Source organism: Mustelus asterias, chromosome 15 (genome assembly GCF_964213995.1).
Source record: "Mustelus asterias chromosome 15, sMusAst1.hap1.1, whole genome shotgun sequence".
Classification (NCBI taxonomy): Eukaryota; Metazoa; Chordata; class Chondrichthyes; order Carcharhiniformes; family Triakidae; genus Mustelus; species Mustelus asterias.
This window is the reverse complement of record NC_135815.1, coordinates 85,769,297-85,787,236: the sequence shown is the minus strand read 5'-3', so window position 1 is coordinate 85,787,236 and position 17,940 is coordinate 85,769,297. Positions and strand designations below refer to the sequence as shown.

Below are 17,940 nucleotides of genomic sequence, written 5' to 3'. Positions count from 1 at the left end.
GAGTCACAGTGCAGGAAGAGGCCACTTGACCCATTGAGTCTGTACTGACTCTCCCGAATGAACATCTTACCCAGGACCAAGCCCTGTCTTATCCCTGTAACTTCACGCATTCACCCACTAGTCCCCCTAAGCTACACATTTTGGGGCAATTTAGCATGGCCAATCCGCCTAACCAGCACATCTTTGGACTGTGGGAGGAACCCATGAAGTCACGGGGAGAACTTGCAAACTCCACACAGTCATCCAAGGCTGGAATAGAACCTGGATCCCTGGCACTGTGAGGCAGCCCTTGCTACTTTTGAAATTTCATCTTGCAATTTTTCCTTTTCAGTGCACCCCCCCCCCCCCCCCCCACCCCACCCCACCAACCCCCATCCTTCAGACTGCTGCTTTTCTTTAAATAAGCGATCAAAGCTGTTTGAATAATTTGCCTATTATTTTTGAAGGTCAGCCATGCTATTGACGTGTTAGGGACAGACAACTGTAAGGAGACGTCAATCGATTCAAATGGAGCAGGGCCCAGTTAGTTTTTGTCTTCACCTCTCCTAGTATTTTTACATCATTATTAAAGCCTTATTTTTGTACACCATCTAACATTAGGTCTGTTACAGCTACTATGTCACACTCCTAGTTATCAAAATTAATCTTCTAACTTGATCTTTTACATACCACCCAATCATAACTCCAATTTAATATGTAGTGCAGAGATAATATTGCGAATAAAGGTACAATTCTACTGCTACAATATTGAGAGTGGAGGGAGTGCAATGGCCATGCTGCAAGACAAGGTGATAGTAAGCAGTTTGGTAGGCATGCGGCAATACTATGAGAGAAGGGAGTAAGCAGTAGTCCTATAATCTAGGGTTGGAATAGGATTAAAGTGGATGTCATGCGCTAGAATGCCTTTTGGAATTGCAATGCGATACCATAAATAAATACCTAACATTCTGGCAATTTAACTTAGAGCAAACTTTTAATAATTTTTGTTGAAGTTAATTTTATTTAAACTCTATGTATTCCAGTTGGACTCCAAGAAGCTTTGTTGTCCTATTGTACAGGTTGCATGGCATGACAGCAGCCTATTGTAAAAAACAGAACTACATAAACTTGCGGGGCAATGCTCACTGATTTCAAATGAAAAGCCATCAGCCAAACTCATTGTTCTTTTAAAGCAGATTTTACTGTGATGCTCCAGGAAAAGAACAATGTTCCATTCATTCAAGCCCTTGCATAAATCCATTGCCCTTGCAACCTCTGCAAGCGCATCAGCACTCAACCTATTGCATTTCAGTTTTTACCTGCTGTTTTACCATCTGCGATGCACACAGGCTGAAACAGGAGAAGTGTTAAACCTTGAGATCGACAAACTTTCAAAGTTCTGTGTACCTTCTGTATAGGCAGCATCATCAGACCCCGCACTCATTCTCCGCATTTCACTGATCCGATTGTCGCGAGCTGAAGCAGGATCAGTTGCTAGCTGCAAATGTTGGACAGGTTCAGGCTCCGCATAGTGATCAGGGAGGCTTAAGAGATTGGAAGGTTCAAATGTCGGTGATGCAACCCCGGGGGAAATAGCAGGTGGCTTGTTTGGCGAAACTGTAATCTTAAAAGTGTACTTGGTATTGGGTTGGGTGACCACCACTCGTGGAGAAGTGGCAGCATTACAATTGCCAGCACTGCGACTCTTGGGTGGGTGATGACGAATGTAAGCGGGCTGAATGAAAGCACCCTGCTGTGGACCCATGCTAATCTGTCCTGCGGCACTTCGGGAGGAGGATGCCGAACCCGGGTTAGCTGATATGTACACAGTGGGCTGATTTCGCAGACCTGGCTCATCACCGGCTGTCGAGTTTGCTGAGATATAGACCTTCGGCTGGTTGCGTCCAACCATCTCCTCGCACGATGGAGGGCTGGCAGAAATGTAGACCGTGGGTTGACTCCTGCCGACAGATTGGCTGCTGATGGAAGGTGAAGGGGCTGTGCGAGAGTTGGAGGGACGCAGCATTGCTGAATTATTCCTCTGTGGTGATTCAAGTTTGATTTCAATCTGGTTTTTCCGTGACCCTGTTGAAATATTTTGGATGTTATATTGACTGTAAATTGAAGGTTGTGCACTATTAGAGGACTGGTATGGAGGAACTTGAGGAGTTGTGGGGGAGCTGATAGGCATGTACACATGAGAGGTCTGGTGGCTTTGCTGGCCTGGGTGCACAGACTGTTGGGATGAGGTATATGCTGAACCACACTGTGAAGGAACAGGGGCACAGAAGCCTGCCACTTGTTCCATCTGCTGCTGATGCGAGTACTGTGGAGGCTGGAAGACCTGTTGTTGTTGATTGTGACCGTACTGTGAAGTACTGGTATGCTGTCCAGATATCCAACCAGGCTGCTGTGACATCTGGCGACTTACACTGCTTTGTGGTGTCACATAAGGTCTAATGAAGATCGAATTACCTTGAGGGCTATTAAGTACAGTCGGAGGCACACCACGTATATGCAAAGATGTAGGTGTGTTATGGCCAGTCTGAAGATTGGGTGCAAGAGTGACAGTAATTGGGTTGAACCTAGGCATTTGCTGGGCTGCACTCGAGATTCCCTTGGAGCCCAAAGGCTGAAGAAGTCCAAGTTGCTGAGGAGAAGAAGGGCTGCGACTCATGTCCATCGTTCCAAACATATTCAAACCTTTTGCCAACTGAGTTGGCGTTACCTGCAGTTCCTGTGTAGGCTCATAGCAAGTTAGAGCAGTCGGGAGTGCGCCATCACTGACACTATGAGGCAGTGCTCTACTTCCATTCAGTTGACTTTCTTCCTTCCAACGCTGATACACATTCTGGGACTGGACATCTAGATTGAGTTCAGACATGTGATTGTGAAGTCCAGGAATGCTGGACTCATCCAAAAAATTCAGGTCCCCTTCTCCATAAAGATACTTGGTGCTTTCTTGAGACAGGAACTTACAGCAAGCATCCAAATTGTTACCGTTCTAGAAAAAAAACAGAAAATTAGGAAACAAATGAATGCACCTAACATTAGTATTCCTTCTCTTAAATAACTTAATTCCTTGACTGAGAATTTATATATTTAAATTGCAAAGGAAAGAAAATATTGTTCAAACTATACCAAAATTCTACCCATTAATATCTCCCCTTCAGCCTGCTAAATGCCAATTTTTCTTATGCTGGAAGCAATTCCTGTGTACATGTTGCACAATAATGCGAAAGCAGGCAAGAGGGGAGGTCAGACACGAGGAGAACTCCTTGCTCTTTAAAGTGGAGACACAAGACACACCTGAACCAAAGAAGCCTCAGTTTGATATGCTAATAGATGAGCAACAGCTCTCTTCAATCCTATTTCCTCAGCAACTCCATCAATCTGAATTTTTAAAATTGTTGGTAGGAACAGGTGGAAAGATAGTCAGCTTGAAGGAATGATCATGAATAACTTGCTGGACTTTTTAAAAATACACCACTGCTATGATGAACAAGTGATGCTACACCTGCAAAAAAATCAATGCACTAGTTTTCATATCAGAGATCAAGGGTTATAACTAAAGGACCTGTGAAGCCAGCTTGCTCAGATCTTACTGCACCTACCTGCAGTATACAGTTGGAGACAACACACTCAGGTACTTCAGGGAACTTTTGCCGCAGGTCATGCAGAACCCGAATATCAATTTGTTGACTTCCCTGGGCCATTCGTATTCTGCCGAGTCAAGTGTGGCACTGCGTTGGCACAAAGATGCAAGCCTCAATCACAGCAAAACTCTCGTGCCCCATCAGGCATTTTCTAAAACAAAGGGGATTAAATGATTACTATCTGATAATGGAAACACGCTAACTTACATATGCTATTTCAAATTCGTAATATAGACCATCATAAATCTATGCCGATTTCATGGATAAACATCAAAACCGAGATTAGTAAAGATCAGCCATTTTCCATTGGCCGACAAACTCGAGGTGTGGCCCCAGATGGACTCATTGAACAGTAGGATTAATTAGGGTACTTGACCCGTTGAGCCTGCACCATCATTCACCAAGATCATGGCTGATTCAAACCTCAATTCCACATGGTCACCTACCTTCCTATTTAAGAAGAATCTATATAGCTCTTCCTTGAAAATATTTAAAGACACTTCTTCCACTGCCTTTTGAGGAAGAGTTCCAAAGACATGCTACCCTCAAAAAAGTTCTCATCTGTTTCAATTGGGCGATTCCTTATTTTTAAAACAGTGATCCCTGTTTCTAGATTCTCCCAAAAAGGAAACATCCTTTCCACATTCACTCCGTCAAGGCCCCTCAGGATCTTGTGTGTTTCAATCAAGTCCCGACTTACTCTTCTAAACCTTAGCAGATACAAGCCCAGCCTGTCCAAGCTTTCCTCAAAAGACAACCTGCTCATTCAGGTTATTAATCTAGTAAATCTTCTCTGAACTGCTTTCAATGCATTTACATCCTTCCTTAAATGAGACCAATACTGTACACAGTACTCCAGGTGTGGTCTCACCAATGCCCTGTATAACCGCCCTACTTTTGTATTCAATCTCCCTTTCAATAAATGATAACATTGTATTAGCTTGCCCAATTACTTGCTGTACCTGCATACTAACTTGTGATTCATGCACTTGGACACCCAGATCCCTCTGCACCTCAGAGCTCTGCAATCTCGCAACATTTAGGTAATATGCTTCTTCTTTATTCTTCCTGCCAAAATGATTATTCCACATTTTCCCATGTTATACTCCATTTGCCAGATCTTTGTCCACTCACTTAGCCTATCTATATCCCTTTGTAATCTCCTTATGTCCTCTTCACTTACTTTCCTTCCTATCTTGGCACCATCAGCAAACTTAGCAACCATCCCTGTGCCCTCCATCCATCTATAAAAACTATAAAATGTTGAGTCCCAGAACTGATTCCTGCTGCACAATCAGAAAATTATCAATTTATGCCTTTTCTGTGTCCTGTTAGCTAGCCAATCTTTTATCCATTGTCAATACGCGACGGCAAGGTAGCACAGTGGTCAGCACTGCTGCTTCACAGTGCCAGGAACCCAGGTTCAATTCTCAGCTTGGGTCACTGTCTGTATGGAGTTTGCACATTCCCCCTGTGTCTGCGTGGGTTTCTTCTGGGTACTCTGGTTTCCTCCCACATTCTGAAAGACGTGCTGGTTAGGTGCAATGATCCGAATAAGCGCTGGACTGTGGCGACTAGGGGAATTTCACAGTAACAGCATTGTAGTGTTAATGTAAGCCTTACTAGTGACTAATAAATAAATAATATGCTTCCCCCAACATCATGAGCTTTTATGTTCCACAAAAATCTTTGATGTTGCACCTTCCCAATGCCTTCTGGAAATCTACAAATACTATATCCACCAGCTCCCCTTTTTCTAAAGCACATGCTATGTTTTAACAGCATTCCAATAAAATAAATATGATTTTCCTCTCACAAAACCATGTTAACTCTGCTGATCACATTGAACTTATCTAAGTGCCTGGCTATAACATCTTTAATAATAGCTTTGATATATTCCCAAAAACAGATGTTAAGTTAACTGGCCTGTAGTTTCTGCTTTCTGTCTCCTTCCCTTTTCGAATAAACAAATTACATTTACTGTTTTCCAATCTAATGGAACCCTCCCCAAATGTAAGGAATTTTTGAAAATTAAAACCAATGCACCAACTATCTCACTGGACTATTGGTGGCACAGTGATTAGCACTGATGCCTCACAGCGCCAGGGACCCAGGTTCAATTCCGGTCTTGGGGTGACTGTCTGCGTGGAGTTTGCACATTCTCCGTGTCTGTGAGGGTTTCCTCCGGGTGCTCCGGTTTCATCCCACAGCCCAAAGATGTGCGGGGTAGATGGATCGGCCATGCTAAATTGCCTGTTAGTGTCAGGGAGACTAGCAGGGTAAATATATGGGGTTATGGGGATAGGGCTTGGATGGGATTGTCGTCAGTGCAGGCTCACTGGGCCGAATAGCCTGCTTCTGCACTGTAAAGATTCTATGACACTTTCTTTAAAAACCTAGGGCGAAGCCATCAGGAACCAGGGATTGTCAGTTCGCAGCTCCAAAGATTTTCTCAGTACTACTACTTCCCTGGTGATTGTAATTTTCTTGAGTTCCTCTCTCTCTTCCATTTCCTGATTTAGCACTTGTTCATTTAATCTTCCTTCTCTTTATTCTTCATTATTAATCCCCCGGATGCTCATTCCCCAGACTCATTTTCCATAGGATCAATACTCACTTTGATAATTCTTTTCTTTTTAAAATATCTATAGAAACTCTTACTATATTTGCTTTTATATTTCTCGTTAGCTTTCTCTCGTACTCTAATTTTTCCCACCTTTTAGTAATTCTTTGCTGCTTTTTACATTCTGTCCGATCCTTGCGCATTTAAATGCTTTTTCTTCAAGTTTGATGCTATCATCAATTTTTTTAGTTAACCACAAATACTGGGTCAAACAAACTGAAAAAACCTCAAATCTGTTGGGCACTTGCAAAAGCTGCCGCCCCTTGGGTCTCCTTTCCTTTCTTACTCGCAGTCACACCTTCCTGCCCTTGACACTGACCAAATCAGAAGACTCTAATCTAAGGTGTGTGACTGCCTCCTAGTACAAAGTGCTCACCTTATTTTTCCCTCCCTGATGCATTACTGTGTCTGCAACCCAGCCTCCAGCTTGATGGCTCTGAGCCAAAGCTCCTTGGGCTGCAAATATTTGCTGCAGAAATGTTTGCCCTGGATCACAACGGCATCCAGGAACTGCCAAATGCTACAGTAGAGACATATGACCTGTGCTGCCATCCTTACTGTGTTTTAATTAACTACTTAATTACTTTATTCAATTAATTATTTCCTTGTTTATATATTTTATTAACCTTACTAGGAGTCCATGTACGATTTTAAACCTTAGGAATAGAATACACCTTAGCCACTTACCAGATACTCACCACACAGCTAGCTTCTTCCCCTGTAGCAGAGTAAGAACAAATTCCTACAGGGTGAGAAAGTCAGAAAGAGCACCTCCTTCCCCTCTTCAGCCAACTCCCTCACTCATCCAACTCCCAGCACTAAGTCACACTGAGAGGCCTGTATTTACATGCTCAAACTAAAGAGAGAGTTCAGCTCAGATATAGAAAAAAAACAGTTTAACCTAGTTTCCTGAATTAACTAACTTCTACTGCTCTCCCACAAAGAGCACGAGTTCCAAGTCCCTGTGTTTGGGACACAGTTGGAGAACCACTGTCCAACCATACCGGTCAACCGACATCAAGACAGAAATAGTGAGCAGAGTAGAAGTGCCTAGACAGGCACAGGGAGCTGGTGAGTTGGGACAGGGCTCTGGTAAAAGGCTCCTGGGAGTCATACGCTGCCTGATGGATGTGCTGTACTGTGCTGGATATCTAATTGATCAAAAAGGAACAGCAACTCTGGTGAAGGAAATCATGAGGTACAGAACCACAGAGGAAGGGATTAGCGGCACGGTGGTTAGCCTCACAGCACCAGGGACCTGGGTTCGATTCCCAGCTTGAGTCACCGTCTGTGCCAAGTCTGCACGTTCTTCCCATGTCTGCGTGGGTTTTCTCCGGGTGGTCCAGTTTCCTCCCACAGTCCAAAAGACTGGGGCTTAGGTACATTGGTCATGCTAAATTCTCCCTCAGTGCACCCGAACAGGCGCCGGAGTGTGGAGACTAGGGGTTTTTCACAGTAACTTCATTGCAGTGTTAATGTACTCCTACTTGTGACACCAATATATAAACTTTAAAACTGTCTTGATTTACATCGTTACCCTCCCTAAGCACCACACCATGCAACTCGCGCACCCCTCCCCCACCACCCCCAAGAGGCCCGTCAGTTTTTAAAAGCCTAATGCAGGGTCCCAATTTCTGTTTTTCCACCCTAGCCACCTAATTTCAAAGCCTCACAATGAAATAATCTGCTATGCAGTCAATCAAGTAAAGTGAGCTTATTAAATAATTATGGTAAAATGTGTTGCCCACTGCTCCTTCTGTAATCTCCATCCATTCCATTTACACATTACCCATTCACCAAATATAGCAATTCAATATCCATCTAAAGTTCTCATCATCTTTTCCTGCATCTGAATTGCGACTCCGCCATACACCTTGATTACTGACCAAATTCCCACACATCAAGTTAATATTCAAAAAATATTCACTTCATAAGGCATCTGGGTTTTTTCACTCAGCTGATAATGACGTTTTACTCACCCACTGCAGCCGGATAAATAAATCTTACGATAACAAATTACCGATGCCAACGAGTAAATGTGAACAATTTGACAGTCTGTCTCTGCGGATCTCTCTCTCAGCTTGATTCGCCTTCTGAAGTATAAAAATAAATGAAGCATTTTTAACACAGAGTTGAAAATCGACTCAAATCCATTATCTGGTTTCAATTGACAATTATTATGAAAAGACACAAGCAGAAATGCTGCTATACAGAGGTACTACTTAATTTTTCCACTGAAGAAAATAGATTCTTCGTAATTCAAACATAAATAAAACCAGACACAAGTATGTAATCATTGCTGTCTGTCATGTTGGAAGTGGGTCCCATGCACTCTTTCAAAAGCACTTCATGTAAAATAAACCAGACTAGAAGTTTCTGAAATTATCTATTCTTCAAATTATTTTGAAAACAACCAGATACTGTTAAAGGCTGCAAGTACAGAGTTTTACGATATCTTTGTTGCAATCTCTACTCTCTTCCAGCTGTTCCACACACTCATATACAGAAGATAATACAACAAATTTTTCCCTTTCTTTACTTCTGAACAAGTCATACGGACTCGAAACGCTAAAAGTTTTCTCCCCTACAGATACTGCCAGACCTGCTGCGTTTTTCCAGCATTCTCTGCTTTTGTTGTGGCTGTTATAGGTTGTAACACTAACAGAAGCAGCCTTGAAAGTTGTACACACTGCAAACACACAGGTTGGTCAAATATATAAAATTCAAGATTAAATTTGAGAGTGGCTGAAGCCTTCCAGAAACATTTCCTTAAATGTAAATGCTAACTTTCTTATTAACACCACAAAATGATGAGGCTCAGAGTAAAGCACTAGAAAAGGGCAAAACGGAGCTGAGTTTACAAGAATAAAAAGTGATTTCAGTTAAGCATACAAAACTCCCAGGGACTTGGCAGATGCCAGGTGGATCTATTCCCTGGCTGGGAAGTCTAGAAGAAGGGATCTCAGTCTCAGCATAAGAGTCTACCATTTAGGACTGAGATGAGGAGAAATATTTTCACTGAAAGGTGAGTAACTCACCTTCTGACTCCCCAAAGCCTGTCCAACATCTATAAAGGCACAAGAAAGGAGTATAATGAAATATTCTCCCCTTGCATGGATGAGTGCAGCTCCAACATCACTCAAGAAGTTCGACACCATCCAGGACAAAGCCTTTCCACAAACATTCAATCCCTCCACCAACAAATAGTGTTAACCGTGTGTACTATCTAAAAGACGCACTGCAAGAATTCACCAAGGTTCCTTAGGCAGCACCTTCCAAACCCACGACCACTACCATCTAAAAGAAGAATAGCAGATACCTGGTAACACCACCACCTGGAGGTTCCCCTCCAAGTCACTCACCATCCTGACTTGGAAATGTATCACCATTCCTTCACTGTCGGTCAGAATCCTGGAATTCTAACCCTAACAGCACTGTGGGTGTTCCTGCACCTCAGGGACTGCAGCGTTCAAGGCAGCAGCTCACCACCACCTTCTCAAGGGTAATTAGGGGTGGGCAATAAATGCTGGCCTAGCCAGCGACACCCACATCCCATAGATTAATAAAAAGGGATTGTGAATCTTTGGAATTCTCTACCTGGAGAACTGCAGATGCTTAATCAATGAGTATATTCAAGACAGAGATTGATGAGGTTATGAAGCATTAAGTGAATTAAGGGATATGGGAAAGAGCAGGCATGTGTGGCTGAGATAAATCCTACTCAGTGGCAGACAGTTCCAAGGGTCCAATTCCCACCTAATCCCGCTCCTATATCATATGCTCTTAACATAAACAGTAAAATAAAATATTCAAAGATGCAAAAAATATCTTTATGGCAGACTTCAATTAGCTAATGTACATTTTAAATGTCTTGTTACAAGCCTTATTCTGCACACAAAAAAAATTTTCTGGAGAAAATAAATGGCAATGAAAATGTTGAGTTACCCAATGGGTTCATCAACTCTTTTTTATTTTTAAACTGAATTTACAATGAAGACATAGATCCATTGTCAGAATCCAGTTTTCCATTTGAAGTACTAATTAGTCCATCAATAATGGTATTGCTTGACCTGTTGAGTATTTGGAGCAATTTCTGTTTTATTTCAAATTTCCAGCATCTGCAGTTTCTTTGCTTCTTCCTGAGGCTGAACTGATCATTGGGTTGTTTTTAGTTCCTCTCCAGTTACTCAGTGACATAACAAATTCAAAAATTTCAGAGGCAATTAGTTCTGACGTGTAGCATTTGTACTAAAACCCAGCATGCAGGTGCAGCAAGCAATTAGGAAGGCAAATAGTGTATTCGCCTTCATTGCAAGGGGATTAGCATACAGGGTAAAGATTCCCTGCAGCAATTGTATAGATCCTTGGCGTGACCGCACCTGCAGTACGTGTACAGTTTTGGTCTCCTTATCTGAGGAAGGATTTACTTGCCATAGACAAAAAGGAGTGCAATACGGGCTAACCAGACTTAATCCCTGGTGTGCAAGGATCGTTTTATGTGGAGAGATTGAGGAAACTGGGCCTATCTTATGTAGAGTTTCAAAGAATCAAAAGTGATTGCATTGAAACTTTAAAAACCATCACAGGACGTGACAGGGTAGATTTAGAGAGGATGTTTCCACAGGCTGGTGAGTCTAGGGGGGCACAGTCTCAGAATAAGGGATAGGTCATTTCAGGAGGAATTTCTTAGAGGGTGGCGAATCTTTGGAATTCTCTACCTCAGGGGGCAGTGGAATCTCAGTCACTGAGCATATTCAAGAAGGAAATCAATAGATTTCTGAAGACTGACATCAGGGGACATGGAGATAGCACAAGAAAGTGGCGTTGAGATAGAAGATCAGCCATGATCTAATTGAATGGCGGAGCAGACTCGACAGGTTGAATGGCCTGCTCCTTCAAAGGGTCACCCAGACTCGAAACGTTAACTCTATTCTCTCTTCACAGATGCTCACCTAATGAAAGAGCAGCGCTCCGAAAGCTGGTGATACCAAATAAACCTGTTGGACTTTAACCTGGTGTTGAGAGACTTTTACTGTGCCCACCCCAGTCCAATGCTGGCATCTCCACATCATGGCTACCACAGATACTGTCAGACCTGCTGAGATTTTTTAGCATTTTCTGTTTTTGTTCCAGATTCCAGCAGCAGTAATTTGCTTTTAGGATTACTGCTTTTCTTGATAACCTAAACTTAGATGTACAGGACACAATTTGAAACACAAAACACAAAAATTGGGAGTACATCATCCTCCAAAATCACTTTTTGAATTCAAGAGGCTTGATGAGGAGATGCAATATAAACTAAAGGGCACAGTTCTAACGGGGGTGCAGGTATGTGCACAAATTGTTGAAGGTGGGAGGGCAGAAAGTAATTAAAAAGGGCAGAATTCAGAGCTTCGCAGAGATAGACAGTACAAAAGCAAGGAAGCTACAATGAAGCTTTATAAAAGACTGGTATGGTCCCAACTAGAGTAGTGTGACTAATGCCTCACTTTAGGAAGTATCTGAAGGCTTTGAAAGGATGCAAAAAAAAAGAGAATGATTCCAGGGATGAGGGACATCAGTTCTACGGACAAACGGAAGAAGCTGAGTTTTTTTCCGTAGACTGGAAGTTACCTGAATGAGGTGTTCAAAATCATAAGGGGCCTAGACAGAGTAGAGAGAGAGAGAAATTTCCCTCACTGGCAAAAAGATCGAGAACCAGAGGATACAGACACAAAGAGAGAGAGGAAAACAGCCAAAAACAATGTGACCTTTTTTAAAAAAAAATGCAACGAGTGGTTAGGTTCTAAAATACTCTGCGTGAAGGGATGGTGCAGGGAGGTTCAATCATGGCTTTCAAAAAAGTTGCAGGGCTATGGTGAGGAGGCCAGGAGTTAGATTAGTTGAACTATTCTTGCAGAAAGCCCACATGGACTCTAAAGGGCAAGTGGTCTTTGCCTGTGCTTTAACCATTCTATGATTTGATCTTTCATGGAGATATTCACAAGTCAGAGTGCACAGTCTATGTCTCAGCCTCCCAAATGCCAGGGCTAGGATGATAGCTTGTCCCGAGGAGAAAAAGTAAAATATTTTTCCATTGTGAGCGAACACAAGTGCAATGAATGTAAGCCATGTGCACAAGCAAGAGTGCAATCATGTGCAAGATCAAACGCATACATTGCGCAAATAATGAATATTGAGTATAAGTGAGAATGCTGTGAGAATGAGGACTTAAAACCATGCTTAACTTCAAACATTTCACATAATCTTGTAATACTGGGGTCCAAGGCACAAATGAGCCTAATGAAAAGTTAAATGACAGGATAGGACATGTGTCGACAATCACATTGCTGGTTGTGCCTACTTCTTCCCCATCCCTCACCAACTTAAGGCATGTTTTATTTAGTCAGCATTTTTCAAATTACTTTGAAAAGGGCTGGGAGCTAGAACTCCCAGTGAAAAATTCTCTCAATGGTCTGTCTTGCCAGCAGTCATTAAGACTATGGGGCCAAATCTTTCAGCCTCCGGATCAGAGAGCAGACGAATGACTGAAATGTATGTCGGGACCTTGGGCAAGTCCTGATGTGCATCCCTACCTGGGAATTGCTGGGAAGTTTAAACTTCCGATGTGTAATTCCCCTGCTCCTCAGGACTGCCTCCCCAAACATATCACCAAATCTGAACTACAGTCAGGGACTTCAGACAGTTTTGTGGTATTTATCTGGATAGTTACTCAGGAAATGTTAGACAGATTAAAACCCAGTCTAACCCAGTTAGTCATGTAGCTAACACCGAGGTAGCTACATTGACTCCCCAATCACCCACAAGCCCCAACTATCCATCCCCCCAACCACTTGGCCGACCCAAATGTGCCCCTCGACCATCTAACATCCCCCCTCCCCTGACCAACCTCCCAATCCACTAACCTCCCTTCCCACAACAAGGCAGCCAACTCACTCACTAACATTCAAAGCTTCAAACATAGCACACAGCAGCAAGGTGCTGTAAATAGGGGCCATGTCCAGACTGCCCCGAAATCCACTCCGCTCCGTTTTAGTGAAGAAAAATCCAGTAAACACATGCAAAGAATCTTACAGCAGAGGAGGCTACCAATTGGTCCAAGAGCATTTACTGCTTCTTTGAAAGAGCTCTCTGATTAGTTCCAGATCCCTGTGCTTTCCCCTTAACCCTGCAATTTTTTTCCTTTTCAGCTGTTTATCAAATACCCTTTTGAAACTATTATTAAATGTTTCCCCCACTCCTTCAGTGCATTCCAGATCATAAGTCGAACGATTAGGTTTTTCCACTCCTGTGCTCATGGGTCAGAGCTTGCAAAGAGCAAAAGTCAGCAATGTCAGCTCAGAGGAGATTCCCATGATTGATGTTGACAATAACCAATCAGCAGAAACTAAATGAAAATACAGTCGGCTAAGCCCAAACCAGTCATTAAAATTTCTCTTCCAAATAGTTTCCGCGGGGGGGGGGGGGGACACCCCTGAAATTGAGTTTAGACACAATTGCTCTACTACAAAAAATAAATAAATTTTCTGCCATCAGTATTCTGGAATTAAATGTTAAGTGAAAATAAACATAATTGCTGTGAATCATTCGTCTCTCTCCCTCTCTGTCTCTGACTGACTCAGAAAGAAAGACTTGGATATATAGAGCCTTTCACAACGTCCTAAAGTGTTTCATTGCCAACAAAGTATTTCTGAAGTGTAGTCATGTTGTAATGTAGCAAACATAGTAGCCAATTTTGCACACAGCAAAGTCCTACAGACAGAAATGTGGCTATAACAATTGTTTGTTGCAGCATAAATATTGACCAGAAGTAAAAATAAGCATTGCATATCAAAATGAAGGAGATGGTCATCGACTTCAGGAAGCGTAGCGGAGGATATGCTCCTGTCTACGTCAACGGGGATGAAGTGGAAATGGTCAAGAGCTTCAGGTTTCTAGGTGTCCAGATCACCAACAACCTGCCCTGGTCCCTCCACACCGACGCTATCGTTAAGAAAGCCCACCAACGCCTCTACTTTCTCAGGAGGCTAAGGAAATTTGGCACGTCTGCTACGACTCTCACCAACTTTTACACATGCACCATAGGAAACATTCTTTCTGGTAGTATCACAGCTTGGTATGGCCCAGTCCATAGTGCAAACCAGCCTCCTATCCATTGACTCTGTCTACACAATCTGCTGCCTCGGAACATCAAGGACCCCATGCCCCAGACATACTCTCTTCCATCTTTTTCCATCAGGAAAAAGATACAAAAGTCTGAGGTCATGTACCAACCAACTCAAGAATAGTTTTTCCCTGCGGCTATCACACTTTTGATTGGATCTACCTCGCATTAAGTTGATCTTTCTCTACATCCCAGCTATGACTGTAAGACTACATTCTTCACCCTCTTCTTTCCTTCTCTACGTACGGTATGCTTTGTCTGTATAGTGCACAAGAAACAATACTTTTTACTGTATACTAATACATGTGACAATAATAAAATCAAAATTAAACACACGATAGTATGACAAATATAAAACTTATCTGGAAATCAACTGTATTTTCATTCTCAAATTTGCTTTGCCCTGTGCTAGTATGTCTGCATGCCTTTATTTTTACAAAGGTACATGCCTGTACTTGCATGAGGGGCACCAGCTTTCCACTTGCACTCAGCAGAATGCCCGTGGTGCAGGTGGAAAAGCAGCACACGCTGTAAGTGTTTTAAACAGAATAAGATCTTAGGAGAATGTATCAATTCCCATCACAGACTTCTGAGAAAAGTGGAGGCTTTGATCCTGAAACATTAATGAAAATGCTCAAAGACAAACGCATAGTCAATGCTAAACCTGTTATTTCGAAATTTATGAGAAAGCTTATTTTGTTCCTGTGGTCAATGGGTTGAAAGGAAAAATGGCACATCCACCCAGCCCTATCCTAATTAGAATTATTCATCTTTTTTGTTAATTGCTCTTCATGAGTGGATCACTGTGATTAAATCTCAATATCCACTGCAAGAAATTTATTATATAATAGATTTGTTTTTACAGGATGACCTGAGGTGTTATAGGCAAGTATGACACAGATATGGATTTAAAATCAAGTTAGTGCACTGTTTTTATATTTTAAATGTCTTGTAGACATTATGAATGTCCTTCAAGTATACCACTTTAATCCTGATGGCTTTGCCAACCTTTAGTAATGTTTTGTTACTCGCTATCACACTATCATGCCTAATCTTTTAGCGCTATAGCTTCCAGGGACTTGAGAACATAATCACGACTGACACTCCAGTGCAGTAATGAGGATTTGCTGTAGAGGGGCCTCCTTTCCAATGTGATGTTAAACATGGTCTCTTCTGCCCTCTCAGGTGAACAAAAAAGATCCCATCACACTACTTTGAAGACCTCCTCTCCGTGAGCTGCTGGCCAAGTTCTCAATGAAAAAACAGTAAAACAAATGTCTGGTAATTATCACAATGGTGTTTGCTGTGCACATATCGGCTGCTACAATGGCTACATTACAACAGTGACTACACTGCAAAATAACTTTATTGGTTGTAAAGTGCTTTGGGATGTTCCGAGTTAGTGAAAGGTGTTATATGAATGCAAGTCTGTCTTTCTTCTTTACTTACCTCAGATTGACTCATTCTTCCCAGGTGACTGACTCCTGCTTCTCGTCCACCCAAATGCATCTCCCAGATTCAGAAGGTTGTCTACATAGATGACCAAGAGGGGAATTAGTAAATATATTAATTCAAATTAATTTGTAACATCTATATTTTAAAAATCACTTGACTTTTACCTCTGCTCTATCTTCAAAAGTTCAAACAGAAACAACTCTCTATTTCCACAAAATCAATATATTATTGCTAAAAACTTTCCTGTTAAAAATACACTCTCTCATCTTTCTTCCTCAAGATTTCCCATTCCAGTCTGCAAGACAAACAACCAACAACTAAACACTCCATGCTGCTTGAATGATTCACTCTTGTAGCGGCCAAACAGACAAAAGACAAAGACATTAACAGATCAATGCCTAAAGACGTGGATGTCGTCTATATGGATTTTAGTAAAGCGTTTGACAAGGTCCCTCATGGCAGGCTGGTGCAAAAGGTTAAATCTCACAGAATAAAAGGTGAGCTAGCTAGATGAGTGGAGAACTGGCTTAGCCATAGAAGACAGAGGGTAACAGTGGAGGGGTCTTTTTCCGGTTGGAGGTCTTTGACTAGTGGTGTTCATAGTAAGAGTTTTAACAACACCAGGTTAAAGTCCAACAGGTTTATTTGGTAGAAAATGCCATTAGCTTTCGGAGCGCTGCTCCTTCGTCAGATGGAGTGGAAATTTCCACTCCATCTCAACCATTTCCACTCCATCTGACGAAGGAGCAGCGCTCCGAAAGCTAGTGGTATTTGCTACCAAATAAACCTGTTGGACTTTAACCTGTTGTTGTTAAAACTCTTACTGTATTTACCCCAGTCCAACGCCGGCATCACCACATCATGACTAGTGGTGTTCCTCAGGGCTCTGTACTGGGACCTCTGCTGTTTGTGATATATACAAATGATTTGGAGGAAGATGTAGCTGGTGTGATCAGTAAGTTTGCGGTCGACACAAAGATTGCTGGAGTTGCGAATAGTGATGAACATTGTCAGTGAATACAGCAGGATATAGATAGGCTGGAACTTTGGGCGGAGAAATGGCAGATGGAATTTAATCCAGATAAATGCGAAGTGATGCATTTCGGTAGATCTAATGTAAGGGGGAGCTATACAATAAATGGCAGAACCATCAGGAGTATAGACACACAGAGGGACCTGGGTGTACAAGTCCACAGATCCTTAAAGGTGGCAGCACAGGTGGAGAGGGTGGTGAAGAAGGCATGTGGCATGCTTGCCTTTATTGGACGGGGCATAGAATATAAAAGTTGGCATATGATGTTGCAGCTGTATAGAATGTTGGTTAGGCCACATTTGGAATACTGCGTCCAGTTCTGGTCGCCACACTACCAGAAGGACGTGGAGGCTTTGGAGAGAGTACAGAAAAGGTTTACCAGGATGTTGCCTGGTATGGAGGGTCTTAGCTATGAGGAGAGATTGGGTAAACTGGGGTTGTTCTCCCTGGAAAGACGGAGGATGAGGGGCGACCTAATAGAGGTGTATAAAATTATGAAGGGCATAGATAGGGTGAACAGGGGAAGCTTTTTCCCAGGTTGGAGGTGACGAACACAAGGGGTCACGGGTTCAAGGTGAGGGGGGCAAGGTTCAACACAGATGTCGGGTGGACGTATTTTACACAGAGGGTGGTGGGGGCCTGGAATTCACTGCCAAGCAAGGTGATTGAGGCGGACTTATCTAGATAGCCACATGAACAGACTGGGAATAGAGGGATACAAACGAATGGTCTAGTTGGGCACATGAGCAGCGCAGGCTTGGAGGGCCGAAGGGCCTGTTCCTGTGCTGTATTGTTCTTTGTAATACTGCAAAACAAACCTCGGCAAAATCCATCGCACTGCAACATTGCACAGAGTTCACCCAGCACCTCAGTGACAGCTCTGACCCCCTCAAAGATGATCAGACCTTGGCCCCAGCAATGGCCATCTCTTCAAATACTTCACTTCAGGTGGCACGGTAGCAGTGGTTAGCACTGCTGCCTTACAGTGCCAGCAGGGACCCAGGTTCAATTCCCAGGTTGGGTCACTGTC

The 17,940-nt window shown here is 42.7% G+C and overlaps 1 protein-coding gene across 11 annotated transcripts in view; it reads right to left on the bottom strand.

Annotated features, from left to right (window-relative positions):
• Window positions 1-17,940, bottom strand: part of tab2 (TGF-beta activated kinase 1 (MAP3K7) binding protein 2) — a 40,959-nt gene that overhangs the window by 10,091 nt on the left and 12,928 nt on the right. For 3 of the 11 annotated variants that reach the window (XR_013499678.1, XM_078230248.1, XM_078230249.1), the window contains exons 2-5: window positions 15,872-15,952; window positions 8,238-8,351; window positions 3,594-3,786; window positions 1,387-2,983 (exon numbers count right to left, since the gene is read on the bottom strand). Coding sequence is in view for 4 of the 11 variants with exons in the window: in XM_078230248.1 (XP_078086374.1) it covers window positions 1,387-2,983; window positions 3,594-3,695 (1,699 nt within the window). In the remaining 7 variants the exon portion in view is untranslated. Of the gene's footprint in view, window positions 1-1,298; window positions 2,984-3,593; window positions 3,787-6,945; window positions 6,977-8,237; window positions 8,352-15,871; window positions 15,953-17,940 lie in introns of all 11 variants that reach the window. The other 8 variants (XR_013499680.1, XR_013499682.1, XR_013499679.1 and 5 more) reach the window with 6 other exon arrangements.